At 51.5% G+C, this 27,187-nt stretch overlaps 1 protein-coding gene across 1 annotated transcript in view; it reads left to right on the plus strand.

Moving 5' to 3' along the window:
• KIF1A (kinesin family member 1A) overlaps positions 1-27,187 on the plus strand; it is a 218,167-nt gene that overhangs the window by 153,668 nt on the left and 37,312 nt on the right. The window contains 11 exon segments of the mRNA XM_043522362.1: positions 7,451-7,569; positions 8,957-9,042; positions 9,762-9,900; positions 10,138-10,306; positions 10,903-10,993; positions 13,015-13,133; positions 14,539-14,594; positions 17,023-17,131; positions 22,012-22,078; positions 22,208-22,292; positions 23,313-23,418. Coding sequence (XP_043378297.1) covers positions 7,451-7,569; positions 8,957-9,042; positions 9,762-9,900; positions 10,138-10,306; positions 10,903-10,993; positions 13,015-13,133; positions 14,539-14,594; positions 17,023-17,131; positions 22,012-22,078; positions 22,208-22,292; positions 23,313-23,418 — 1,146 coding nt within the window.

The raw sequence follows: 27,187 nt of genomic DNA on the forward strand, positions 1-27,187 counted from the left end.
ACAGTCTGCTGCTCCTCAATAGAGGCAGTGGCCAGCAAGGACCTATCCCCAGCAGACTGCAGTGTGGGCCTAGCCATGGGGATACTTGTTTACACCACTGCAAGGCTAGGCTTCCTGCAACATTATCTCAGCGCAGAGGGGAAGGATGAGATGGCCTCTTAGTGTCCCATCTAGCCCTATATTTCTGTGGTTCTAGGGAGACCACAGAGAGGCTTCAAACTCTTCAGAATGTGGCGGCCCAGGTTCTGGGTAGCCTAGACCAATGGGTGTACCACATTCTGCCTGGGCTTCCAGATCCTTTTCAAGGTTCTGGTTCTAGCTCCAGCGATGGCCATCTGAAAATGTCCTTTCAACAGCGAAGAGGGGATGGTGCATCTGGCTGAGACTGGACTCTGGGCTGCATTCTGAAATTCTGGTCTAATTACAGGTAGAATCTTAGCAGTTTATTCCTCAGTCAAGAACAGATGGTAAATTGGTAAAAGCCTTCCAGTGACCATGCTGAAAGGGGAAGTGTGATGCTGCCAGACCTACGGTTTTAAGGATGAAGTTTAAATGTGCAGGTTTTCAACGTTAAAAGTCACCTCTTACACATATCAGGAGTCTGCTCCAGAGTGTGCCCTGCACAAAGCAAAACTGATCCCCCAGAACTAAGATCACCTACAGCCCCGTCTCCACTCTAGTGTCCTCTCTTATCCTGGATGTGTTCAGATTAGATTGGGGTTGCCTACATGACGCGAGTACCACGAAGGAGACAGCACAAACTGCAGCTGTCTTCCTCTCTCTTTGGCTGCCTTTCTCTCTCAGAACTTTTTCTACTTTCACAATGTAAAGGGCCAGAGAGTAGGGATGCAATCTTCAGTCAGCACCAGTGCCAGGTGAAGATTCAGTTACTGTCCAGGATTAATGTTCTCATCCGAGTACAGTTTCACCCAGGTGTTAAAGTGCAGACCAGATGTACTCCATTCCTCTACTGATCCAGTTCTTCCTGGAGCACTGGAGTAAGTAACCATCTGTGACTCTTGCCAGCACCAGATCCCCGGCTTGGACGACCAGAAACCGAAGTGCTCCAAGGCACTGGCCACTCTTGAAAACGTTGCCCTGGGTCACCATACAGAGGCAATAGCAGCGAGGGATTGCAGCCAGTTACCGTCCAAAGGCGCTGCCTCCTAAGTACTGAGCCCGGGTGGGGTCTCAAGGGCTGGGAAATGTTCTTGTAGGATTGCAGATCTGCTCAGGAGCAGATCATTCGTCTGGAAATTCTGGGGCTCCAGGCAGCCTCCAGCTTCTCCGTGTACATGAACGTAGTCATTGTACTGCTTGCTCGTTTAGTTAGGGTGAGACTGAGCCCTAGGCTGAGCCCAGGGGACAGAGGGAAGGCACCTGTGACTCAGGCAGACATGATTGTCCCGAGGGAGTGGGGGAGAAAGTGATTTCCTGCAGCCATTGACAATGTAGCACACTCCTCTTCTTGCGTCAGCCAGCCAGTGCATGGGGGTGGAGCCAGTGTTCACTCACCACCCCTCCTCTGGGTCCCCTGGCTGATGGAGGGCAGGCAGCCCCAGCACCCAGAGTCACCATACAGCAGGGCCCGACGTGGCTGTGCAGTGGGTTGGCAGCCCCCACTTCCGTGTGCTCCCCAAATGGCTGTGTGGAACCAGGGCATAACCGAACCCTCCATGAGGACCGCGTTTGCATAAAGAGAGCCCTACTAGAGCTAGAGCCCTGCTGATTTCTGGGTGGCAGGATGGAACTCACGCTGGTCTGGCCAAGGAAAGGGGCTCTCCCCGCCAGCCTGACAGGCAGCTTCTCTGCCAGGGAATGCTCAGGGGAGGGCTCCAGGTCTCAGTCCGCCTCCTGCTGGCCCCTATTTATAATTGGTACAGTGAGATGTCAGCATCGTTACTCATGCATTCGGGGATCATAGAATCATAGAATATCAGGGTTGGAAGGGACCTCAGAGGTCATCTAGTCCAACCCCCTGCTCAAAGCAGGACCAATCCCCAACTAAATCATCTCAGCCAGGGCTTTGTCAAGCCTGACCTTAAAAACCTCTAAGGAAGGAGATTCCACCACCTCCCTAGGTAATGCATTCCAGTGCTTCACCACCCTCCTAGTGAAAAAGTTTTTCCTAATATGCAACCTAAACCTTCCCCACTGCAACTTGAGACCATTACTCCTTGTTCTGTCATCTGCTACCACTGAGAACAGTCCAGATCCATCCTCTTTCGAACCCCCTTTCAGAGAGCTGAAAGCAGCTATCAAATCCCCCCTCATTCTTCTCTTCCGCAGACTAAACAATCCCAGTTCCCTCAGCCTCTCCTCATAAGTCATGTGTTCCAGTCCCCTAATCATTTTTGTTGCCCTCTGCTGGACGCTTTCCAATTTTTTTACATCCTTCTTGTAGTGTGGGGCCCAAAACTGGACACAGTACTCCAGATGAGGCCTCACCAATGTCAAATAGAGGGGAATGATCACGTCCCTTGATCTGCTGGCAATGCCCCTGCTTATACAGCCCAAAATGACATTGGTCTTCTTGGCAACAAGGGCACACTGTTGACTCATATCCAGCTTCTCGTCCACTGTAACACCTTTTCTGCAGAACTGCTGCCTAGCCATTCAGTCCCTAGTCTGTAGCGGTACATGGGATTCTTCCGTCCTAAGTGCAGAACTCTGCACTTATCCTTGCTAAACCTCATCGGATTACTTTTGGCCCAATCCTCTAATTTGTCGAGGGCCCTCTGTATCCTATCCCTACCCTCCAGCGTATCTACCTCTCCTCCCAGTTTAGTGTCATCTGCAAACTTGCTGAGGGTGCAATCCATGCCATCCTCCAGATCATTAATGAAGATATTGAACAAAACCTGCCCCAGGACCAACCCTTGGGGCACGCCGCTTGATACCGGCTGCCAACTAGACATGGAGCCATTGATCACTACCCGTTGAGCCCGACGATCTAGCCAGCTTTCTATCCACCTTAGAGTCCATTCATCTAGCCCATACTTCTTTAACTTGTTGGCAAGAATACTGTGGGAGACAGTGTCAAAAGCTTTGCTAAAGTCAAGGAATAACACGTCCACTGCTTTCCCCTCATCCACAGAGCCAGTTATCTCGTCACAGAAGGCAATTAGATTAGTGAGGCATGACTTGCCCTTGGTAAATCCATGCTGATTGTTCCTGATCACTTTCCTCTCCTATAAGTGCTTCAGAATTGATTCCTTGAGGACCTGTTCCATGATTTTTCCAGGGACTGAGGTGAGGCTGACTGGCCAGTAGTTCCCCAGATGCTCCTTCTTCCCGTTTTTAAAGATGGGCACTACATTAGCCTTTTTCCAGTCGTCCGGGACCTCCCCTGACCGCCATGAGTTTTCAAAGATAATGGCCAATGGCTCTGCAATCACATCCGCCAACTCCTTTAGCACTCTCGGATGCAGCGCATCCGGTCCCATGGACTTGTACTCGTCCAGCTTTTCTAAATAGTCCCAAACCACTTCTTTCTCCACAGAGGGCTGGTCACCTCCTCTCCGTGCTGTGCTGCGCTGCCCAGTGCAGTAGTCTGGCAGCTGACCTTGTTCATGAAGACAGAGGCAAAAAAAACTGTTGAGTACATTAGCTTTTTCCACATCCTCTGTCACTAGGTTGCCTCCCCCATTCAGTAAGGTGCCCCCACTTTCCTTGACTTTCTTCTTGTTGCTAACATACCTGAAGAAACCCTTCTTGTTACTCTTAACATCTCTTGCCAGTTGCAACCCCAAGTGTGATTTGGCCTTCCTGATTTCACTCCTGCATGCCTGAACAATATTTTTATACTCTTCCTTGGTCATTTGTCCAATCTTCCACTTCTTGTAAGCTTCTTTTTTGTGTTTAAGATCAGCAAGGATTTCACTGTTAAGCCAAGCTGGTCGCCTGCCATATTTACTATTCTTTCTACACATCGGGATGATTTGTTCCTGCAGCCTCAATAAGGATGCATTAAAATACAGCCAGCTCTCCTGGACTCCTTTCCCCCTCATGTTATTCTCCCAGGGAATCCTGCCCATCAGTTCCCTGAGGGAGTCAAACTCTGCTTTTCTGAGTCCAGGGTCCATATTCTGCTGCTCTCCTTTCTTCCTTATGTCAGGCTCCTGAACTCGACCATCTCATGGTCACTGCCTCCCAGGTTCCCATCCACTTTTGCTTCCCCTACTAATTCTTCCCTGTTTGTGAGCGGCAGGTCAAGAAGAGCTCTGTCCCTAGTTGGTTCCTCCAGCACTTGCACCAGGAAATTGTCCCCTACACTTTCCAAAAACTTCCTGGATTATCTGTGCACCGCTGTATTGCTCTCCCAGCAGATATCAGGGTGATTGAAGTCTCCCATGAGAACCAGGGCCTGCAATCTAGTAACTTCCGTGAGTTGCCGGAAGACAGCCTCATCCACCTGATCCCCCTGGTCCAGTGGTCTATAGCAGACTCTCACCACGACATCAGCCTTGTTGCTCACACTTCTAAACTTAATCCAGAGACTCTCAGGTTTTTCTGCAGTTTCATAGCAGAGCTCTGAGCAGTCATACTGCTCTCTTACATACAGTGCTACTCCCCCACCTTTTCTGCCCTGCCTGTCCTTCCTGAACGGTTTATATCCACCCATGACAGTACTCCAGTCATGTGAGTTATCCCACCAAGTCTCTGTGATTCCAATCACATCATAATTCCTTGACTTTGCCAGGACTTCAAGTTCTCCCTGCTTGTTTCCCAGGGTTCTTGCATTTGTGTATAGGCACTTAAGATAACTCGCTGATCGTCCTGCTTTCTCAGTATGAGGCAGGAGTCCTCCCGTCTTGCGCTCTCCTGCTCGTGCTTCCTCCCGGTATCCCACGTCTCCACTTACCTCAGGGCTTTGGTCTCCTTCTCCCGGTGAACCTTGTTTAAAGCCCTCCTCACTAGGTTAGCCAGCCTGATTGTGAAGATGCTATTCCCTCTCTTCGTTAGGTGGAGCCCGTCTCTGCCTAGCACTCCTCCTTCTTTGAACACCATCGCATGGTCAAAGAATCCAAAGCCTTCTCTCCAGCACCACCTGCGTAGCCATTCTTTGACTTCCACGATTCGACGGTTTCTACCCGAGCCTTTTCCTTCCACAGGGAGGATGGACGAGAACACCACTTGCGCTTCAAACTCCTTTATCCTTCTTCCCAGAGCCTCATAGAATCATAGACTATCAGGGTTGGAAGGGACCTCAGGAGGTCATCTAGTCCAACCCCCTGCTCAAAGCAGGACCAATCCCCAATTTTTGCCCTAGATCCCTAAATGGCCCCCTCAAGGAATGAACTCACAACCCTGAGTTTAGCAGGCCAATGCTCAAACCACTGAGCTATCCCTCCCCCACTGCATAGTCTGCAGAGATCCACTCAAGGTCATTCTTGGCAGTATCATTGGTGCCCACATGGAGAAGCAGGAAGGGGTTGTGATCCGAGGGCTTGATCAGTCTCGGCAGTCTCTCCATCACATCGTGAATCCTAGTTCCTGGCAAGCAGCAGACTTCTCAGTTTTCCCAGTCGGGGCGGCAGATAGATGACTTAGTCCCTCTGAGGAGGGAGTCCCCGACCACCACCACCCACCTCCTCCTCTTGGGAGCGGTGGTCGTGGAACCCCATCCCTAGGACAGTGCATCTCATGCCTTCCACTCGGCGGAGTCTCTTTCTGTTCCCTTCCCTCAGATGTATCATCTAGTCCACTCTCCGCATTAGTACCTGTGGAGAGAACATGAAAATGGTTGCTTACCTGTATCTGCATTGCTGGTACATGGATGCTCCCCTTTCTTCTTCTGGAGGTCACATGCTGCCAAATTTCTTCACCATCCTTCTGTCCCTGCTGCGCAGCCTGCTCTGAATCTTCAGAATGTTGTGTCCGTAGAAGCATAGCCTGATGTCTGTCCAGGAAATCTTCAGTTTCTCTTATGCACCGCAAGGTCGATACTTGTTTCTCCATACCTTGAACCTTCTCTTCCAATATGGAGACCAGCTTGCACTTTGTGCAGACAAAGTCGCTTCTGTCCTGTGGAAGAAAGACAAACATGGCACATCCTGTGCAGGTAACAACAGCTGACCGCTCACCATCCATATTACCTTCCTTCTACGAGCTTCCTCAGGAGTTGTTGTAACTACTCAGAGAAGCCTGCAAGATGTAAGCCTCAGTGGGCTCTCCCAAGGTGAACTCCCTCTCTTTGCCTCTCCGCTGTTCGCCGCTCAGCTGGTTCGCAGCTGGCTGTCTTTATAACAGTCAGGCCCGCTCAAGGCTCACCTGGAACAAAGCACTCCCAATTCACACTTTTCAAACAATCAAGCACAGTCAAACTGACAAACTGCCCTGCTGCCTGGCCATTGAACTCGCAGGGCAAAATTCTCAGCTGGGGTAAATAGCATAGTGAGTGGGACTCCACTGATTTACACCAGCTGAGGTTCTGGCCTGTGGTTCCTGGATGTGACTCACTGAGCACTGTTCGCTCCCTGTCTGGTGTCACGGCTGCATAGGGCCCATCAAGCAGTCTTTACACCGCAGGCAGCCGTGCTGATTTCCATGGCAGTAGGGTACTATTTAGCACGCCGCAGGGTGATTGATTCGGAGGAGCCAGGTGCATTCACAAGGTGGGTGCTTGTTGCATGGAGGCTCTACCAGCTGGGCACTGACTGAGCAGGCCCCTGTACTTGGTGCAGACACAGACCCCTGGTTGAAGGCAGGCTTGCCTCTCTTGGGGACAGGTTTTCATACACTGGGGATGTGCCGGGCCTCTCTTAAAGCAGGCTGAAAACCCACCATTGCAATAGCTTCTCAGTCTCAGACTCTGGAATGTTGTCTGCATTTCTCAGCCTGTCTGCAGGAGGCTCTGTGCTCTAACCAAGAACTTCCTTTCCTTCACTCTCTCTCCTCCCCTTCCTCCTCCTCTTTTTCCCTTTTCCTTCCTGCCTCTCTCTTCCTCTGCCTCCTCTCCCACAGCCCACCCTGATCCCCTCTTGCCTGTCCCCCTCCCCACACCCTTTAATCTGCAGCAGACCCGTGGTTGTTTCACAGCACCTTCCGTCCTATTTCTCCAGTTCTCCACTGCAAGAGGTCCTCTTTCTAGCTTCCTTGTTGCACCGACACAGCCCCCTCCTCAGCCCTCCCCACGACGCTGTCGCGCCCATGGGAGATGACAGGCCGAGAGGTATGCTGGTGCTCACTAACTCGCTGCCACTTTCGCAGGAACCTGATGTTACTATAGCTCTGCCTCACACCAGCCTCTCCTAAGCACGCTGAATCCCCCCCCACACACACACTTCTGGCTGGCCCTGGCTGCCTTTCTTTAGTTTTGCTTTGCAGCACCATGTTGTGATGTAAGCGGTGAACTGTGAGCCCAGCTGCCATCTGGCCATGGAGCGTGTTTGGAAACCCCAGGGTGGGGGTGCAGTGACCCCTCTCCTGTTTTACTTGACTCTTTCAGGGCATTTGTGTATCTCAGCAACCTGCTGTACCCGGTGCCGCTGGTGCACCGCGTCGCCATTGTCAGTGAGAAGGGCGAGGTGAAGGGCTTCCTGCGCGTAGCAGTCCAGGCCATCGCAGGTACAGTGGGTGAGCAGCAACTGGTTTCCAGTGGCAGGCAGACGCTCTGAGCTGGCCATGCCACAGTGCCATAGTGAGTCTGAACAGCCAGTTCTCAGGGCCATTGCATTTCATGGAGACATATGCCCTTTCCTGAGCGTGATGACCCCCGTACTGTGTGCTCTGGCTGGTGACACCAATCCATTAGTCCACTAGCCTAAGCGTTTCTTCAGACCTTGCTCTCCTTGTTGCATTGTGCACAAGAACCCCCCCCCCCCCCCCAAAGTGGGCCCATGGAGTATTGCACACACACGGCATTTGCTGGGAGGTATGCCACTCACAGACCACCATGCAATGTCTTCCTGCTCTAGTAATACAGGGACATCCAGCTTCCTGTGGTAGGAATTGTGGGTGCTGTACGCCAATAGGCATCACCTGTACTGTCATTAGAATTGCCACAAGAGGGCACTCATCACTCTGTGGGTTATACTGTATGCGGCTCCCGCCCCATGCAACTCGCCTGACTTCAGTGGGTTACATGTGGTGTAAATCAATTCAGCATCAGCCCCCGTGTGCATGCGTCAATACGTTCCAAGATCCATGCCTTACCGGGACAAATTGCTGTCTCCTGGGGTGAGAAGGAAATTATTTTGTCTGATTCATTCAGTCCCAGGCTTCCCCATCAATTGGACCCAACCTGATCCGGAAGGACCTCTCATTCATGGTATGCAAGGGGAAGTGGGGCCTGTCACAGATTTATCATGAATAGAGCCCGATCCTGGTGGAACTGACCCATCTGTGAATTATCAGTCACCTTGAGCAAGGTGATTCATAGATGGGGTCAGTTCCACCAGGATCTGTCTCTATTCATGATAAATCTAGGGCTGAGGAAAATTAATAGCAATACTTTTTTCTGGTACTGTTCGTTTCAGGTACTTATTCTGCTCTGCAAGTACAGTCACCATCCCCAACATGTACATGCACACACAGCTATTCTAATAGGATGCTCTTGCAAAGAAACTGAAAACTCTGCCATGTCACGTCATGGTTTTATGATCTGGGCTATCATCCGCTTAACTAGCAAGGGCATTAGTGTGGTGCTGTTGGTACCAATTTATAGATGAGTGTGCACATAGATGGCTGTTAGCTAATGCAGAATTGTTGACCATCTCTCTGAAACAGAGGCTGGAAAGCACTTCTTGCAACATTTCCATGATTGCCTTTTGAAATTCACTGGTTTTCATCAAGTTCTGCAGCCAGTGACCACTCAAGCATTCCTTGATGAAGAAACTCAGGGAGCAGTGTATGAAAGGTCACAATCCAGGAGACCTTGACTCTGGCTGCGATCTGCTTTGGGAGTGACTTTTTCCGGCCTTCCTGTAATGTCTTGCTATGTTTCCTCTTTCAGCGGATGAAGAAGCCCCGGATTATGGTTCGGGAGTACGGCAGTCAGGGACAGCCAAAATATCCTTTGATGATCAGCACTTTGAGAAGGTACAGTATGGCAGCCAGCCCCAGGTGAGAATATCTTTCTGTGAACTTAGCTTGCTGGGGAGTGTATTGTTTCCTGTTATTATTCATATCTTGATAACAAGTCCGTTCCTAATATTCTATCCTATTGGTCTCAGACTGCAGAAGAATAGGAGTGCCCTAGATATGATGCACTTTGAGGTGGGAGAGGGAGTGATGACCACATCCCTCGTGGGCCTGAATGTTGGCCTCAGCCACACCAGTACAAACATTGTGACTGCAGTGGCCTGCTAGCAGAATGGCGTGGGCACTACCGTTGCTGAATGGAACTGGAGCCTCTGGTTCATTTCACGCAGGCCAGTGAACAGCTGGTAGATGACAGTCACTCAGTACAGACCTAGGTCAGGTTTGAACAATGTCGTAGCAGCCAAAGGCTCCCTCTCTCATAACGGATCCCCTGGGCCGCTTGACCCTGTCCCTTCGGCCAATCTGTGTGCTATATGTTAACGCTGAGGCTTCACATGTTGCGGTCACAGAACTGGTGCCATTACTGTGGTAGGGGAGATAAAAGCTGCAGCCTCTCATGCCTGGCTGGGTGTCTGCCACGCAATACAGAAGGGAAGGCACACCAGGCAAGAGACGGAAAGGCTGCTCATGGCCGTTAGCAAGGTGAGCATGCCATCAGGACCACGGCCTCCGTACACACACGGCCTCCCTGTTCCATTTCCTCTTGTGCCTGGCAGTTCCAGTCTGAGGCCTGTCCCATGGCGGGGATGTCTCGTTCGGGGACCTCGCAGGAGGAACTGCGGATTGTTGAAGGCCAGGGGCAGATAACTGACATCGGACCTTCTGCAGATGAAGTCAACAACAACACCTGTGCAGGTGAAAGTCTTGTTTTAGTCCAGGGGAAAGTGGCTTTGGGCGGGAGCTGTGTACCTAATAGGAAGCAAAAGAATGTTTCACTGCTCACTGGATTGCAAAGGGCCAGAGCCTCAGCTGGGTGCAAACTGCCAGCTCCATTGAAATCAGTGCTTGTGTCGGTGTGTGGCATGCCGGACATTCACTAGGTCTTGACAGATATTGTCTGGAGTTTTTCTGATGTCTCTCCTCCTTCCCCAGTGACTCCAGATGATCTCCTCCTGGACAATCCAGAGAAAGTTGCTCTAGATGAGCCATTGGAAGCAGTTCTGGACCATCTGACTCTGGGCAGCATCTTCACCTTCCGAGTGACTGTTCTGCAGGCCTCCAGCATCTCTGCAGAATATGCAGATATCTTCTGCCAGTTTAAGTGAGATGTCCTCAGATCCCTCTGCACTGCTGGCATTTGTTCCCTCTTCCTCTCACTCTGCCTTTGCCTCAATCAGAAGGCTGCACTCCCCAAGGAGCGTCATGAACAGATAGCAGGGGCATGCAATCGTCCTGCCCTTGCTAGATTCCTAAATTAAATGGGATCTCGGCTACATGGCAGGGGGTCTCTGGGCAGCCCTGAGATGGAACAGGGCAAGCGCCTCGACCTAGATTGGCCACACTGTCCTCTTCGTTTCTGAATTTTTGTCCATTGCCTCATGAAAGAGGGAAAGAACCGAGAGAGAGGCACGCAGTGCAGAATGAGTCTGTTCATTCACATGGGGACTGATCGAAAGCCTTCTAAAGTTAGTAGACGTCTTTCCATGGATGGCAGTGTGCGGCGGATCAGGCCCATGGAGAGCTGGCTTTCTGTAGCAGCCGATCTAAACTTATAGAGTGCAGCCCCCTGGGGGGAGGGGAAATGAGTCATCTTCATTCAGACCTGGGGTAGTCTACGCTGGCTCCCACCTCGCTCTGTCATTCTCATTTCACCCTGCTGACCACACAGCCGCTGTAACAATCTTCCCCCCTTTGCAGCTTTATCCATCGTCACGATGAGGCCTTTTCAACGGAACCCTTGAAGAACACAGGACGAGGGCCGCCTCTAGGGTTCTATCATGTCCAGAACGTTAGTATCACTGCCCAGGCTGTTTTCTCTCTGCCCCGTGATATTCAGGGTCTGCCCAGAGCATAGAAACCTTCTAATCCAGTACTCCCCAAACTTTTTCTGTTGCACCCCTCCTTACCCATAAGGGAGTCTGTCCGTGTCCTGCTGGGGCCCGGGGACTGGGGCCGGGAGTAGAGCCGCAACCAGGACTGGGGCCAGGGCTGGGGCCAGGGCCAGGAGTGGAGCTGCAGCTGGGGCTGAAGGTGGGAATGGAGTGGAGCTGGATGCAGGGTTGGACTGGGTGGCACTTCCTCCCTGCCCCCGTGGAGCCTGACTCGGGCCCTGCCATGCCCCCCTGAACGTTCCTTCAGGCCCCCCTCATGAGTTAACGGGTTGTCACATATGTCACACTTGAACAGCGGCTGGCAACAAATGCATTGATTGTATTTTGGTGGGGGAAGAAACCATGCGTGAGTCCTTCTGACTGTCACGGGCACTTCTTCAGCTACCCAGTGAGCAGCACAGCCTTGCCTGTGTTCATGGTTCTCCGTCACAAACACCAACAGTCTGTTTCCGGCCCACCACGTGCCCCTGTAGTCCTCTGTTTCCAAACAGGACAGGACACAGCACAGGTACACAGTGGGAGAAGCACACAGCTACTCTCCTCCACCCAGGCTCCCTGCCCTCCCCCAAGCTCCCCCTTTTACTTCCTGGTCCTCCCAATTGTATATCCTCCCAGTAACTAAGCCAGTTACCTGTTAGCCCAGCACTGCCCCCCAAGTGTCAGTAGTCTCCACCAGTAACAGGTTGGTAGGCTCCAATTACACCTGCAGCTGTCAGTGACCAGTGTGCTACGCCAGCACTCTGTCACACCCTCCTTGCTGACCTTTCCCAGGGTAGGTTTTTGTCAGCAGGTTAAGTCTCTTCTAGACAAGAGGGTGTCTGTGTGAGAGGAGAATGGCAGAGAAACCAGAGAGTGCTACAAAGAAAACAAACAAAAGACTCTCTTCGGGGGAGGGATAGCTCAGTAGTTTGAGCATTGGCCTGCTAAACTCAGGGTTGTGAGTTTAATCCTTGAGGGGCCCATTTAGGGATCTGGGGCAAAAACTGGGGATTCGTCCTGCTTTGAGCAGGGAGTTGGACTAGATGACCTCCTGAGGTCCCTTCCAACCCTGATATTCTAAGGAGCCCAAACTTTCTAGATCCTTGTGTCTAACTTGCCATGCCCCTGAACAATCATCTGTCTCTGAAGCAGCACAGGGCCTCAGGCTGACAGCAGGCTAGCTCCGGCCTAAGACCAGGTCATTAGGGGTTATTATCCTTCCCCCTTCTCTTCCCTGTGTCCACTCTCACATGACCACAAACACTGTCACAGCCTGGGACTGGCTTAAAGGTGAAGCCTGGAAAACCAGCTCCAGAGAGAAGAATAAAGGCCATTGTTAAGGTTCCTTCAGTCCTGCTGGTGAAGGTCATGGCTCCTATTCCTGCTCTTCATATTTATTTTGACATTATTAGCCTCTCCTTCAAGGACCTGGTGTAGAAAAGCTGTAGACCTCTGTAATAAGCCCTGGCAATATGGGTCCAGATTTTTCTGATGCTGAATGTCTCTGTGAGAAGCCTCAAGGCCTATCTCACCATTTTGCTCTGGAAGACAAACCGCTCCCATGCAGAAATATTCACCCCTCCTCCTCCTGCACAGATCAAAGGGTTGCCTTAGTTTTGGGAAAAATAAACCAGCAGCATTATGCCATCATTGTGTAAGTATGACATAAGCAAAAACCCATCAGAGGGGTGAGCTGAGCCTGTTTCCTTGGAGAAATACCATTTACTGGTAAGCAAATTATTGTGTCTTAGTTGCTGGTCTGTTTGATGTCTGACCTAATAAGGCTCTGATCCATCACATGTGTAACCTTAAGCGTGTGAATAATCCAGTGGAAGTCAAATGCTTAAATCCTTTCCTGGATAGGGGCCTAGATGAATGGATTGCTGCTGTATGTCATTTTAAAGTGTTGTTGCTTGTCCCCTGCTCCCCTCTCTCTCAGATTGCAGTGGAGGTGACCAAGTCGTTCATTGAGTACATCAAAAGCCAGCCGATTGTGTTTGAGGTGTTTGGGCATTATCAGCAGCATCCCTTCCCTCCTCTCTGCAAGGACGTGCTCAGGTCAGTGTGTTGTAGGGAAGGGGTAACATCCAGAGGATGGGCTTATGCCTCTTGTTGACTCAGACTTATTTTTTAATTCTGTAACCAGAGCCTCATTTAGGATCTGGACCTAGGATCTGATAACACCTATCCAAATCAATGGGAATCATTCCATCGGTTTCCTTGGGCTGTGGATCAGGTCTATGAATTCTGTGCAAAGACTCTCTGGTATCTACAGCTTAGCAGTACTGAATTCTTCAGCATCTCGAAGCTTTAACTAAGAATCCAGAGTTTTCCATTCCTCTAACATGTATGAAAATAAAGATGGATCTTCCTAAATTCTTGGCCTCAACATCATGTGGTTTCCACAGTCTAATGAGATGTCGCCTGCAAAAGTATATTGTGACGGGGCAAGGCCAGATGGCTATAGTAAAGTAGTGGGGAACAGGTATGCTAGCCCCAGGCTAAACAAATCCCTGATACCATGGTAACCAAATGGCAGTTGCTCCAGGTTCATCAAGACACCTGGGGCCAATTAATATCCTTCTAGAAAGCAGTCGCAATTGCTAGGTTGATTGGGACACCTGAAGCCAATCAAGGGCTGGCTGGAACTAGTTAAAAGCCTCCCAGTTAGTCAGTGAGGTGTGTGTGTGTCAGGAGCTGTAGGAGGAAGCCATGCTCTTGGAGGAACTAAGCAGTACAAATCCATATCAGGTGCAAGGAAGGTGGCCCTGACGTAACTGTGAAGGAGATATTGAGTGAGAGCTGCTGTGGGGAAGTGGCCCAGAGAGTTGTACATGTCCTATTTCCAAAAAGTCAGCTACCACAGCTGCTACTATTAGGGTCCCTGGGCTGGATCCCAGAGTGGGTGGGCCTGTCCCTTCCCTGATTAATCACTGAGACTGGGAGACAAGAGAGACTGCAACGGAGGGTTGCTTCTTCTCACCTCCCTTGCTGACTTATGATGGAGTGGGAGGGATAGCTCAGTGGTTTGAGCATTGGCCTGCTAAACCCAGGGTTGTGAGCTCAATTCTTGAGGGGGCCATTTAGGGATCTGGGGCAAAAATTGGGGATTGGTCCTGCTTTGAGCAAGGGGTTGGACTAGATGACCTCCTGAGGTCCCTTCCAACCCTGATATTCTATGAAAGTGGTTCAGTAAGCTGTGACCCTTGCCTCTAAAGAGAGAAGGGCTACGTGGAGGGTCACAGTGAGCCTCTGAGGCTAGTGAAATCCACCAGGAAACACAGGAGACAAGGACAGAGCTTTGTCACAATATCCTTTTGTTGGTTTTGAGTTTTCTACCTTCCAACTTCATAGAGTGTCCCCTTGTTCCTGTGTTTTGAGGAGGGGAGCTCCGGCTCTACCTTCTCTAAACCAGTCATTTATTTTGCATACATTCTTTCATCTGAGCCTCTTCTCTCCACAGCCCACTGAGACCATCCCGACGCCACTTCCCCCGGGTCATGCCATTGTCCAAGCCAGGTAGGCCATTGTTTTTCCCCTTCTAAAGCACATTAGGCTTCAGAAGCCACAACTTGGAAGTACATGGAAATTGGGGGAGAATTGGTCATTCCTTGCTGCACTGCTCTGCGATAACACCATGGTCACCTGGTTTTGTGCCCAGTAAGGGTCTGTGTGGTGGGAGATGGTGTTTCAATAACAGGCTATGGGTTCTCATGCTGTTTTGCTTGATGCATTGCATAACGTTCTTAAGATGGCTTCTGTAAATCAAGCCACTCCACTGGGGGGAAGGAGACCATTCCAGGCTAGCTAGTATTCGTGGTGTATTGGTTCTTTGACATGTCCATAGAGCCAGCCATGGTGTGTAGCTCTACAGAGAAACTGTTCATCTGGGGAACTCCTCAGTGTTGCAGGTGGGGGGAGCTATTTCTGTGGGAATGCTCACTAGAGAGCAGTCTTGGTGGTGAGATGAACAGGAAGGCCTGATGATGCTAGCCACGTTGCCTTTTGCATTTGCTGCAGAAAGGGGCCCAGATGGCGATGGCTGAGTGTAAAGCGGGGTGCTGGCTGGAGTGAGTGATGGCTAGCACAGGCGGTTTGGTTTTTTACTGGACCAGGGTTCCTGCCTTGCGGTGACTCGGTAGCAGAGAACAGGACCTCAGAAAATCTTGACAGTATCAAGAAATCAGCAGTAGGATAATTCACAGCGCTCTTAACCTGCCAAGTCTGCTCATTAGGATCTGGTTAGCTCAGAAGCAGGCCTATCCACTGGCATGCTGAGTACCTCCTGGACTCTAGCAATCCTTCCTCATCCCTTTCCCTTCCTGCAGGGATGCCTCCATCCTTTCACTAGCCGTTGTCGTCCATGAAGAGCCATTCCTTGGTGGCCCACTAGCACTATAACCTCATTGTTGAGTATTCCACTTGCTGTAGGAAAGGGTTTCTGGACTGACATTAAATTGCCTCCTGTTGGCATGCGCATCCAGACTGCAGAATACCCATCCCGGGGTGTCTCCACTTCCTCCACTCTTACATCTCCCTGCCTCCTTGTTAGGCAGAGGTGTGCTACAGATCTGTCCTGACACACATTGATTTGAGTGGGACACCTGTTTAAAGCAGGTTTCAGAGTAACAGCCGTGTTAGTCTGTATTCGCAAAAAGAAAAGGAGTACTCGTGGCACCTTAGAGACTAACCAGTTTGTTTGAGCATAAGCTTTCGTGAGCTACATCATTTTCGTGAGTTGCATCCGATGAAGTGAGCTGAAGCTCACGAAAGCTTATGCTCAAATAAATTGGTTAGTCTCTAAGGTGCCACAAGTACTCCTTTTCTGTTTAAAGCAGCGGCTCGGCGGGCTCAGGAGTGGTTAAAGAGGGCTGAAGTGTGCAACATTGGCAAAGCAGACTGCATCCCCTGTCTCCACAATGTCCATTCGCTCCTGCTCTATTTCTCAACTGTTTTGCTTTGTTTGGGGTTTTCTGTTTGTTTCCCTTCCCTCCACCCTGAAGAGCATGAAAAATCCCTCCAGCTGATAAAATATTTGGTTCCCGATGTGCTAGCCGGCTCGCTTCTGGATGCGCTCTCTGGGCATGCTCTCTCTCTGCTGCTAGCTCAGCCACCTTGTTCCTGCTGTGAGAGAGGGAGGAGTCCAGCCCTGTGCCCTTCCCCACCCCCCTCCCGCCTGTAATGAACTTGCTGTGAGAAAGGCTCCGAAACCTGGTTGGTTCCTGGACACTGCTGTGGAAGATCCCACTGCTACTCCGGTTTCTAGCCATGCCTCCCCTGGGGAATGTGTCCGTGTAATGGCTGGGGGACACCCACAGAGCTCAGCACTGAATGGCATTGCCATGCCTGTTCCCAAAGCAGTACACAGCTTTCTGAGGCTACATGCATTTTGGCATCTGACACCCGAGTCCCAGTGATTTTCCTCTCAGCCTAGTGTCTTGGTTTGCTGTTGCCTCTGTGTGTCCTGCTTCCCCGTTCTGTGATTTGGGGTCAGGCCTCTGGCTGGAAGTGCCTGAGCGGGGCTGGCCTTTCAGAGTGCAATGCTCAGCCAGAGCATAGCAAAAGCAGCAATCACTTCTTTTGCGTGTGTCTTGTCTCTCATATACACTGTGTGGGCCTGATCCTTTGTACCCTGACTCCCCACATCGGCCCACTGGCTTCAATGGGACTACGGACAGGAGTATGCACCACAGTGGGAGTAAGGGTTCACAGAATCTGACTGGGTTCATGTGTCAGTGCATGTTCTCCCCTCTTCTCTTGGCATGTTGGGGGTCAGAGGTCATCTCCAGCTGGGGTTAGATCTCGGCTAGCTGCTCTCCTAGACAGTCACTGCCAGTGGTCCTGGCTCTGACTGACACTCATCTCCTGAGTGGTGCAGTGAGTCCAGCTCATACTTCAGCAGCTTCTTCTTTCCTGTTTTGTAAGTCTTATTTTCTGCCCGCTGTAGTGCCAGCGACGAAGCTGAGCACCCTGGCGCGTCCCAGCGCCGGGCCCTGCCAGTGCAAATACGATCTGATGGTCTTCTTTGAGATCTGCGAGCTGGAGGCCAATGGCGAGTAAGTACCGTCCCCTGCTGAGGGCTGACCAGGGAACCAGAATGTCGCACTGTCGGGGGACCCCATCCTGGAGAGCTGTAGGGGGAATCCTACCCTGGGGAGCTCACCTGTCAGGGAAGGTCTAGATAATACTTAGTCCTGCCATGAGTGCAGGGGACTGGACTATATGACCTCTCGAGGTCCCTTCCAGTCCTGTGATTCTATGCCAAACCACAGTGTCACCTTTTGAGATGTCCCTTGCAAAATGGAACAAGTTTCTCCCCAAAGGACAGTGTGGTCCAGAGAGCTATGAGAATTGTGCTTATGTAGCTGCCTCATATAGAACAATGAGAAAAGGAAATCAGCCAGTAATAAAATTGCCTTCCTCCCCACCCCATCAGCCAGCCACCTGGTTGATTTAATTACAGCTCTTCCAGATGAAAGGTCTACTGTATGTGGGAGCGGCTGCCCCAGTGTCAGGTGCAGGGCACATGCAGGGGGCCCTGCATGACCAGCAGCAGGCTTTGAATTGCTTGGTAGCTGTAGGAAGAGCCTGGGGAGAATCTTTCCAAAGCACACTCTTTAATGAGCCTATGTGCAGCTAAGGGAACTTACAGGGGCATTCAGAACTGCCACTGCGGAAGGAGCATGGGCCTCCCGATGCGTTCCAGGCAGGATTTGCCGGTGAAAGATTGACAAGATGTTGGGAGTCGGGGCAATAAGTGATGCAAAAAAAATAGCCTGCCACAAGTAAACAAATGAGGGACATGGGAGTGGCGCTAGTGTGCAGCTGGGGAACGTGGGACAAATGCAGCAGAAAAGCATTTGCAAACAAACCACAGTTCCTTGGGCTAGTGCTTGCAATGGCTTGGCACTCGTCTAGACTCTCACCTCCAGCCTAGAGTTCTCATTTGAAGGAGTTTTTTATTCCTCAGCTGTTTGGTGTCACACCAATGGTGAAGACATCTCACATCTGCCCTGCTCCCACAGCCGCCTCTTTTTGGGATTCACACAAGAGATTCGGTGACAGTGGTTCATTGATAATGTGCAGATATGGCTGCTTTTAGATGACCCATGCAGGGGGCAGACAAAACACCATGGAACTTGGGAGAGCAGTCACATGGCGCCAAAGGGAATTCTCACAGGGATCCACTGGAAAACAAACCACAGGTTTAAAAAAAATGTTGGCACAAATTATTGGTCGGGCAATTGGGCATAACAATTAAATGTCTAAAATCACAGCCTGGTTGTGGGTAATTCGCAACTGGGACCAAGGGGCAAAACTCAGCCAATAAAGGATTCAAGCACCTCGGAGTCTGGGCGCTCTAACGACTCCACTGATGATCAGAGACATCCAGTCACGTGCTGCTGCTTCTGGGAGAAAGTCTGTTTGCTTCTTGCATGGCCTCTGTGGAGTCTGGGCCTGTGTCTGGTCTCCAGTGTGCTGGGATGGGCTCAGGACATTGGTATGCCCTTTTGCCAGTTGAAGGGCTGAGTCTAAATCTCTTCCAGTGATCAGAACCCTCCCTGCATGGCACTGGCAACACAAATGGGAATCAGAAGAGGGTGTGTGTGTGTGTGTGTGTGTGGAGAGCCCTAGGGTCCTGTGATGTGCACCTGTGTGAGCCCTTGTGCCCTGGGGGGTGCATGTGTGAGATCTCCAGGGACCTGTGGGGTGCGTGTAAGGGATCCCCAGGCCCTGGGGGGTACATTTGTCAGATCCCACGTATCCTGTGGGGTGCCTGTGTCAAATTCCCCAGACCTCGGGTGGGGAGGCAAGTGTGAGATCCCCCGGGACCTTGGGGGGGATGCCAGTGTGAGATCCCCTGGGACCTCCGGCATGCATGTTTGAGATCCCCCAGGCCCTGTGGGATGTGTGGGTGAGATCCCCCGGGCCTTGGAGGGTACGTGGATGAGATCCTCCAGGATCTGTTGGGTGCATGGGTGGGATCCACTGGGCTCTGAGTGGGACATGTGTGAGATCCCCCTGGACCTCAGGGGACGCGAGTGTGAGTTAGGTCCTGCTTCGAGCAGGGGGTTGGACTAGATGACCTCCTGACGTCCTTTCCAACCCTGATATTCTATGATCCCCCGGGCCTTGTTGCGTGCCTGTGTGAGATCCCCCAGGCCTTGAGGGGTGCATCGGTGAGAACCCCCAAGCCCTGGGGGGTGCATGTGTGAGATCCATTGGGCTTTGAGTGGGACATGTGTGAGATCCCCCGGGACCTGTGGGTGCATGTGTGATTCCTCAGGACCTTGGGAGATGCGAGTGCATGTTTGAGATTGGGTTCCAAAGAGGATGGATCTAGACTGTTCTCAATGGTATCAGATGACAGGACAAGGAGTAATGGTCTCAAGTTGCAGTGTGGGAGGTTTAGGTTGGATATTAGGAAAAAAAAATTTCACTAGGAGGGTGGTGAAGCACTGGAATGGGTTAGCTAGGGAGGTGGTGGAATCTCCTTCCATAGAGGTTTTTAAGGTCAGGCTTGAAAAAGCCCTGGCTGGGATGATTTAGTTGGGGATTGGTACTGCTTTGAACAGGGGGTTGGACTAGATGACCTCCTGAGGTCCCTTCCAACCCTGATATTCTGTGATTCCCCCCGGGCCTTGCAGGGTGCATGTGTGAGAACCCCCAGGCCTTGGGGGGTGCATCGGTGAGAACCCCCAGGACCTGGGGGGAGCAAGTATGAGATCCCCTGGGCTCTGGGGGAGGGGGAGGTGTGTGAGATTCCCCCTGGACCTCAGGGGATGCGAGCGTGAGATCCCCCGGGCCCTGGGGTGTGTGTTTGTGAGATCCCATGGGACCTGGGGGGAACATGTGTGAGACCCCTGGGACTTGGGGAGTAAGAACATAAGAAAATAAGAATGGCCATACTGGATCAGACCAAAGGTCCATGCAGCCCAGTAACCTGTCTACCGACAGTGGCCAATGCCAGGTGCCCCAGAGGGAGTGAACCTAACAGGTAATGATCAAGTGATCTCTCTCCTGCCATCCATCTCCACCCTCTGACAAACAGGCTAGGGACACCATTCCTTACCCATCCTGGCTAATACACTTAACCTCCGTGAATTTATCCAGTTCTCTTTTAAACCCTGTTATAGTCCTAGCCTTCACAATCTCCTCAAGCAAGGAGTTGACTGTGCGCTGAGTGAAGAACTTCCTGTTATTTCTTTTAAACCTGCTACCCATTAATTTCATTTGGTGGCCCCTAGTTCTTATATTATGTGAACAAGTAAATAACAGTTCCTTGTTCATTTTCTCCACACCACTCATGATTTTATATACCTCTATCATATCCCCCCTTAGTCTCCTCTTTTCCAGGCTGAAAAGTCCTAGCCTCTTTAATCTCTCCTCATATGGAACCCGTTCCAAACCCCTAAACATTTTAGTTGCCCTTTTCTGAACCTTTTCTAATGCCAGTATATCTTTTTTGAGATGAGGGGACCACATTTGTACGCAGTATTCAAGATGTGGACATGTCATGGATTTATGTAAGGGCAATAAGATATTCTCCGTCTTATTCTCTATCCCTTTTTAAACGATTCCTAACATCCCATTTGCTTTTTTGACTGCCGCTGCACACTGGGTGGACATCTTCAGAGAACTATCCACAATGACTCCAAGATCTTTCTCCTGATTAGTTATAGCTAAATTAGCCCCCATCATGTTGTATGTATAGCTGGGGTTATTTTTTCCAATGTGCATTACTTTACATTTATCCACATTAAATTTCATTTGCCATTTTGTTGTCCAATCACTTAGTTTTGTGAGATCTTTTTGAAGTTCTTCACAGTCTGCTTTGGTCTTAACTATCTTGAGCAAAAAGAACAGGAGTACTTGTGGCACCTTAGAGACTAACAAATTTATTTGAGCATAAGCTTTCATGGGCTACAGCCACTTCATCGGATGCATAGAATGGAACATATAGTAAGAAGATATATATACATACAGAGAAGGTGGAAGTTGCCATACAAACTGTAAGAGGCTAATTAATTAAGATGAGCTATTATCAGCAGGAGAAAAAAACTTTTGTAGTGATAATCAAGATGGCCCATTTAGACAGTCAACAAGAAGGTGTGAGGATACTTAACATGGGGAAATAGATTCAATATGTTTAATGACCCAGCTACTCCCAGTCTCTATTCAAACCCAGGTTAATGGTATCTAGTTTGCATATTAATTCAAGCTCAGCAGTTTCTCATTGGAGTCTGTTTTTGAAGCTTTTCTGTTGCAAACTTGCCACCTTTAAGTCTTTTACTGAGTGGCCAGAGAGGTTGAAGTGTTCTCCTACCGGTTTTTGAATGTTCTGATTCCTGATGTCAGATTTATGTCCCTTTATTCTTTTGCATAGAGACTATCCAGTTTGGCCAATGATTTAAAGGACAGGTTACAAACCATAGTTAATAGTTCCGCAATTTCACATTTGAGTTCTTTCAGAACACTTGGGTGACTGCCATCTGGTCCCGGTGACTTGTTACTATTAAGTTTCTCAATTAATTCCAAAACCTCCTCTAGTGACACTTCAATCTCTGACAATTCCTCAGATTTGTCACCTATAAAAGACGGCTCAGGTTTGAGAATCTCCCTAACATCCTCAGCCGTGAAGACTGAAGCAAAGAATTCATTTAGTTTCTCTGCGATGACTTTATCGTCTTTAAGTGCTCCTTTTGTATCTCGATCGTCTAGGGGCCCCACTGGTTGTTTAGCAGGCTTCCTGCTTCTGATGTATCTAAAAAACATTTTGTTATTACCTTTTGAGTTTTTGGTTAGCTGTCCTTCAAACAGTATGTGTGTGAGATCCCCCTGGACCGTGGGGTGGTGGGGTGAGATCGTTCGGGCCCTGACCTGGGGAGGAGCACCTCTATCTCCCATCACATCTCACTGATCTTCCCTTTTTCAGTTACATTCCTGCGGTCGTTGATCACCGTGGAGGGATGCCGTGCCATGGAACCTTCCTGCTCCACCAGGTATGGTCTTTGCCCTGCTCCTTGTCCCTGCACCGCCCCGCTGGCCCATCTTCCTAGTCCCCATAACAACTGGGTGTTGGGCTGTTGGTTTTAACCACTGCCCTTTTCTCTCTGGCATGGTGCTGGCAGGGAATCCAGAGGAGGATCACCGTGACGTTAGTGCATGAAAACAGCAGCCTTGTCCGCTGGAAAGAAGTGCGAGAGCTGGTTGTGGGTAAGTAGAGTTACTGGTTGGCAGGGTTTGAGGAGACGCCTCACTCCTGCGTCCTCACGCCTGTGTACTCCCTCCCGTTCCCTTCTGTCCCATAATCTCTTCTCCCTCATACTTTATCCAGGCTCCCGCTCCTCCTACTCTGTCAGGCCTGTTGTGGGAAATAATGCAGATGATCGCTGGGGGCCAGCTGGCACCCCCTTTACTCATGCTCAGCAGCACATCAGTAAGCAAGGTGCCCCCTCCTTGAGTACCAGGCTACCCCCAGGAGCCAAGGCTGAGCTGCCAGGCCCTTACTGCTGCAGCAGGGGTCCCGGGGCAGATCCTCAGCTGCTGTCAATGGTCAGAGTTCCATTTACTTCAATGGAAATTGCCACCAGCTGAGGCAGTGCCCCCATTGTTCTTACCAGCATCCTGGATTAGACTAGGGGACCTCTGCCAGCTCTTTGAGCCTCCATTTGGGGAAGCGAGGCTCTCTCGGTGCCTGCTCTCTATCCAGGGCATAGTGGAGGGGAAGGGGCAAGGAGCCTCTCTCATTTCATAGCCCACGTAAAGGCCAGACTGTGCTTTGGGGAGCTCAGGACTGGCTCCATCCATGTGTCCTTACGGGTGGGGGAGGGGACAAGATGGAAGGACATGCCTCCCCCTCTCCATGGCCTTCAGATGCTACTGGCCTTTGGGGCTGGCCAGCCATGTGGAAGGGAGTGAGGCAGACCTACAGAGGGGTGTGGTAGCAGGCATACAGAGCTCCTCCTAGTGGTCCCCCTGGAGCCAGGCACCCTCCCACCCATGAGGATGAGCCTGGGCAATCTGGTCTCTAGTTCTAGCAGGAGGGGATGGATATAGAGCCTGTCCCAAGGGGCTGAAAGAGGATATGATGCTGACATTAAGCATCTTCCCCTGAGTCTCACTTTTACCATTTACCCTGCTATGCAGCTTAGAACTGTGAACTGTCCCCATTGAGCTGTGCCTCACCCCCAGCTGCCCATCGTCCAAACGGTGTGTTTTGATGTGTGTTGGCAGGTCGGATCCGAAACACCCCAGAAGGGGACGAGTCTCTCATCGACCCCAACATCTTGTCTCTGAACATCCTGTCATCTGGATACATCCACCCTTCCCAGGATGATCGGTGGGTCTGGCCTGGCCTTGCCGTCTCTTCATTTTGCCCTGCTGTCCTGTGGTGCTAGGCAATGTCTGGTCCAGTTAGGTTGGCAAGGGCTGTCTCTGTTCATGAGGGCTTCTCTCCCTTCTGCCCCTAAGGTCTTGCCCATCAGGGTCTCCTTGCTGCTGCAGGACCACTTAGGAACGGTGGTTGTGCTGAATCTGCATTTCAGAGGGCACTGGCAGGATGGCAACATGGCTGCACCACAAGGCAGGAATAGTGGAGAATGTAAAAAAGCCCAGGGATTCGGTGGGCTTCCCAAATCCCCTACCACACACAAACACACACTCTTTGATGGCATCTCAGATCATTGTCTAGCTGACAGCTTTCACCTGAGGCTGCTGAGGCAGGTCTTCCTTGCACTGCCCAGGGCTGCCATTGGCATGTGCCAAAGGGGGCCTCACCTCCCAGTGACATTTTCAAAATATTACACCGACATCAAAGGAGTCTTTGGATTTTCACCCACCCCTGGATTTTAAGATGCCATCCCTGCCCCTGTGTTGTAGCAGCATTAACCAAGGGTGGTGAGGCCCCAGGCCCTACATTCAACTGATAGGCAATGTTGTATGCACCTCTCTTTAGATGCTGAGACTGTCACCTAGGCTTCTCTGAGACCCAGTATAGCTGTGTGCTGCAGTGTCAATCAGATGCCTAGATGCACTCTGCTAGTGCTGATGCTTTTGGCTAAGTCTTAAGGGGGTGGCAGCAAACACCAGAACTCGGAACCCTAGCAGCAACCTTGGAATGAATAACCAGTCAGTGGTGGATGCGGAGCAACTGATACTGGCACCACAGAGCAGAGCTCCAGGTCACTGCTGCAGCTCAGGGCAGCCCCAGCAAGAGGTCTAGCCTGGAGAGCTGTCACGGGTTCACGCTGGGATGGATTCTGGGTGGAAGTGGTTGTACAGTGTGTTTTAGGACAAGATTGGGAGCACATTCAGCAGGAAGCAGGGGCCATCACTAGTCACAGTGCTTGCTTGTAATTCACATAGAGGAGATGAGAGATCATCACTGGCAACGTAGGTAACATCCGCATTGTGTGTGGCCATTGTGAGGCATTGCACTGCCTGTCCTTGGAGAGTGGCAGGAAGGAAACTGAGCTTGTCCCTGTCACAGCTTCCTCCCTGCATCCTTGGGGATGTCTCCTCTTCCTTCCTCCTGCCAGGGCTGCCCTGCCTATGCGGGCACATGGTGTAATTGAGGGAATACAGTTTAAAACCCAGAAAGCTCAGTACAGGAGAAATGGTCAATCCCACTGTGACCTGTGTGCTTGCTTACTTAATCTGCCTCACCCAGCAATGCCCACAGGCCAGCACTCTGCCCCAGGCCAGCAGAGCCCTTCGCCAGCTGGGTGGATGACCGAGGGGGCAAGAGCAAGACAGCAGGTAGCTGGAGTGAGTACTTGAGAGGAGTGGGGAAGGTCAAGGGTGGGCCAGGCGTAACGTGAGTCACGTGACAAGCAGTTGCGTCTGAAGAGTCATTGAGCAGTGAGTGACCCTGAGGAAAGGATTGGATCAGGGCAGTAGAACAGGCTCCACTACATGCTGTCAGATGCCATGCAGGTGACGCTGCGTGAGGGTGACAGCAGCAGTATTCAGAGGGAGCAAGGACTCAGAACAGCAGCACTGCAGCACCTCTCTGGGTAGCTCAGATCGTTTGTTCCTGCCTCTCCTGAGCAAGACAGAAACTGATACAAACAAACAGTGTAATAGACGCAGCATTTCTCAACCTTTTGTTCTTCTTCGAGCTTGTTCACGTCCATTCCAAATTAGGTGTGCGCGAGCCGCGTGCACAAGTGTCGGAAACTTTTTCCCTTAGCGGCTCCCGTCTGGTTGGTGGGGCCCCCTGAGTGCGCCGTGCATATATACACCTGCCGCCGACCCCCTCCAGTTCCTTCTTACCGTCCGTGGCGGCGCTGGAACAACCTCTCTCTCTTGGATGAGAGCAGTCCCTTAGCCTTTCTCATAGATAGCTGTTATCAGTTAGTTAGCATACCTTTGTTGTGGACACTTAAGTGATTAGGTGCTTGGAGGCTTCCAGCACCCGCCCCGGAGCATGCCGCAGGCCCACGGGTCTAAGGCTTGTGCCACGTGCCGCAAGCCTATGCCAGTTAGTGACCTCCACGGCTCATGTGTACGTTGCCTGGGGGGAAAACATCAAACTAAGCAATATAAGATTTGCAAGGTGTTCAAGCCACGAACAAAAAAAGAAAGAGACTTTCGTTTGAAGCAGTTGTTGATGGAAGCCGCATTGCAGCCACTGGGCCCGCAGTGCCCGACGTCGGCTCTGGCTTCCTCGGTGCGTAGTGCCCCGGAGACATCGGGAGACCCAGCACTGGCTAAACACCGAAAGCTGTCAGCCCCAGAGCAACAGACTAGGCCCCGGCACTGCTCGTCCTCCCCGGTGCGGCCCATGGTGCAGCCAAAAGGAAGGCGCGAACGTTCCCCGCATCGGAAGCCGGCGCCTTCCAAGGCCCCGAGCACCGATAAGAGCAGGAAGGCCGCTGTACCGGCACTGGCACCAGTGGTTTCAGCACCACAAGTGCCACCGAGCCCAGGCCTAAATGAGCTCAGTGCAGACGATGGGCTCGAGGATTTAATGGATCAGCCCTCCATGCCTGGCACCTTTGAGGTGGCAAAGGACCTCAGTGTGCTGTCGGCGACGAGCTCCGTCCCAGACAGGGAGAATCCTCCAGCACCTATGCCATGGGTGCCATCGAGGGGTAAGCTGGCAATGGTGTGCCATTCAAGGACATCGTCCCGGAATCGCTCCCGGAGTTGGTCCCAGTCGAGCTCCACGTCTGTGGACTCCCAGTTATCCACGGCTCAGAAGGAAGTCGCGGTACTAGGAGTGGGTTGGCGCAAGGAAGTAATGGAAGAGGCACGATGCTCTCCAGCACTGATTAGAGACCAGCACCAGGAGGAGTTGAGACAGCCTTCGCCAGAGGACTCCTGCAGATGCCGATCCCAGTCCCGAGAACGTCGGTCCTGGTCCAGATCCCGTTCCCAGGGATTTTGGTACCAGTCTCGCTCCCGTTCAGTTAGGAGCCGCTCGTCAACCTCCCGCCAGCACAAATCGTCAGCACCGCAGTGGCCTTCGCGGTCGGCATCGCCACAGTTCGGCACCGACTCCAGCCATTACAGTTACTCGCACCATGCTCCGGACAGCAAGGACCCTCAGACAGGGTGGCACCCCCAATGGGGGCCGCTAGGTCATTGGCCCTTCTGGACACCTTGGGCCTATCAACAGTGTCAAGGGGCCCCGTCCAGGGTGGGCTACTTGGTGCAGCGGTCTCGGTCCCCGCATCGACGCCCGATGGCGCCAGAAGCTACAGTATACGGGCCTCCAGCATCCCCCCAGGATAAACCAGAGAGACCAGCACTGAGTCCACTAGCACCCCACGATCTCCCGCACCAGCCCGAGCTGAAGGCCCCTCCGAGGGGGGGAGGGTAGCTGGAGGACCAGCCAGAGGGGGTTTAGCAGCTGCTAACCTCCTCGTCTTCCCTGGATAAGGTGGTGGCGGGAACAGCGGTGTCCGATCCTCCACCCATAGACCACAGAGCCTACCAGGACCTACTGCATAGGGTTGCCCAGAACTTGGGGTTGCAGGTCGAGGAGACGGTTGAGCAGGAGGACCCCATGGTGGACATTTTGAGCCCTGAAGGTCCATCTAGAATAGCGCTCCCACTCATTAAGACCGTCCAATCGAATTATAAGACTATATGGCAGACCCCAG

The sequence above is a fragment of the Chelonia mydas genome, chromosome 9, assembly GCF_015237465.2.
Source record: "Chelonia mydas isolate rCheMyd1 chromosome 9, rCheMyd1.pri.v2, whole genome shotgun sequence".
NCBI classification, from domain to species: Eukaryota; Metazoa; Chordata; order Testudines; family Cheloniidae; genus Chelonia; species Chelonia mydas.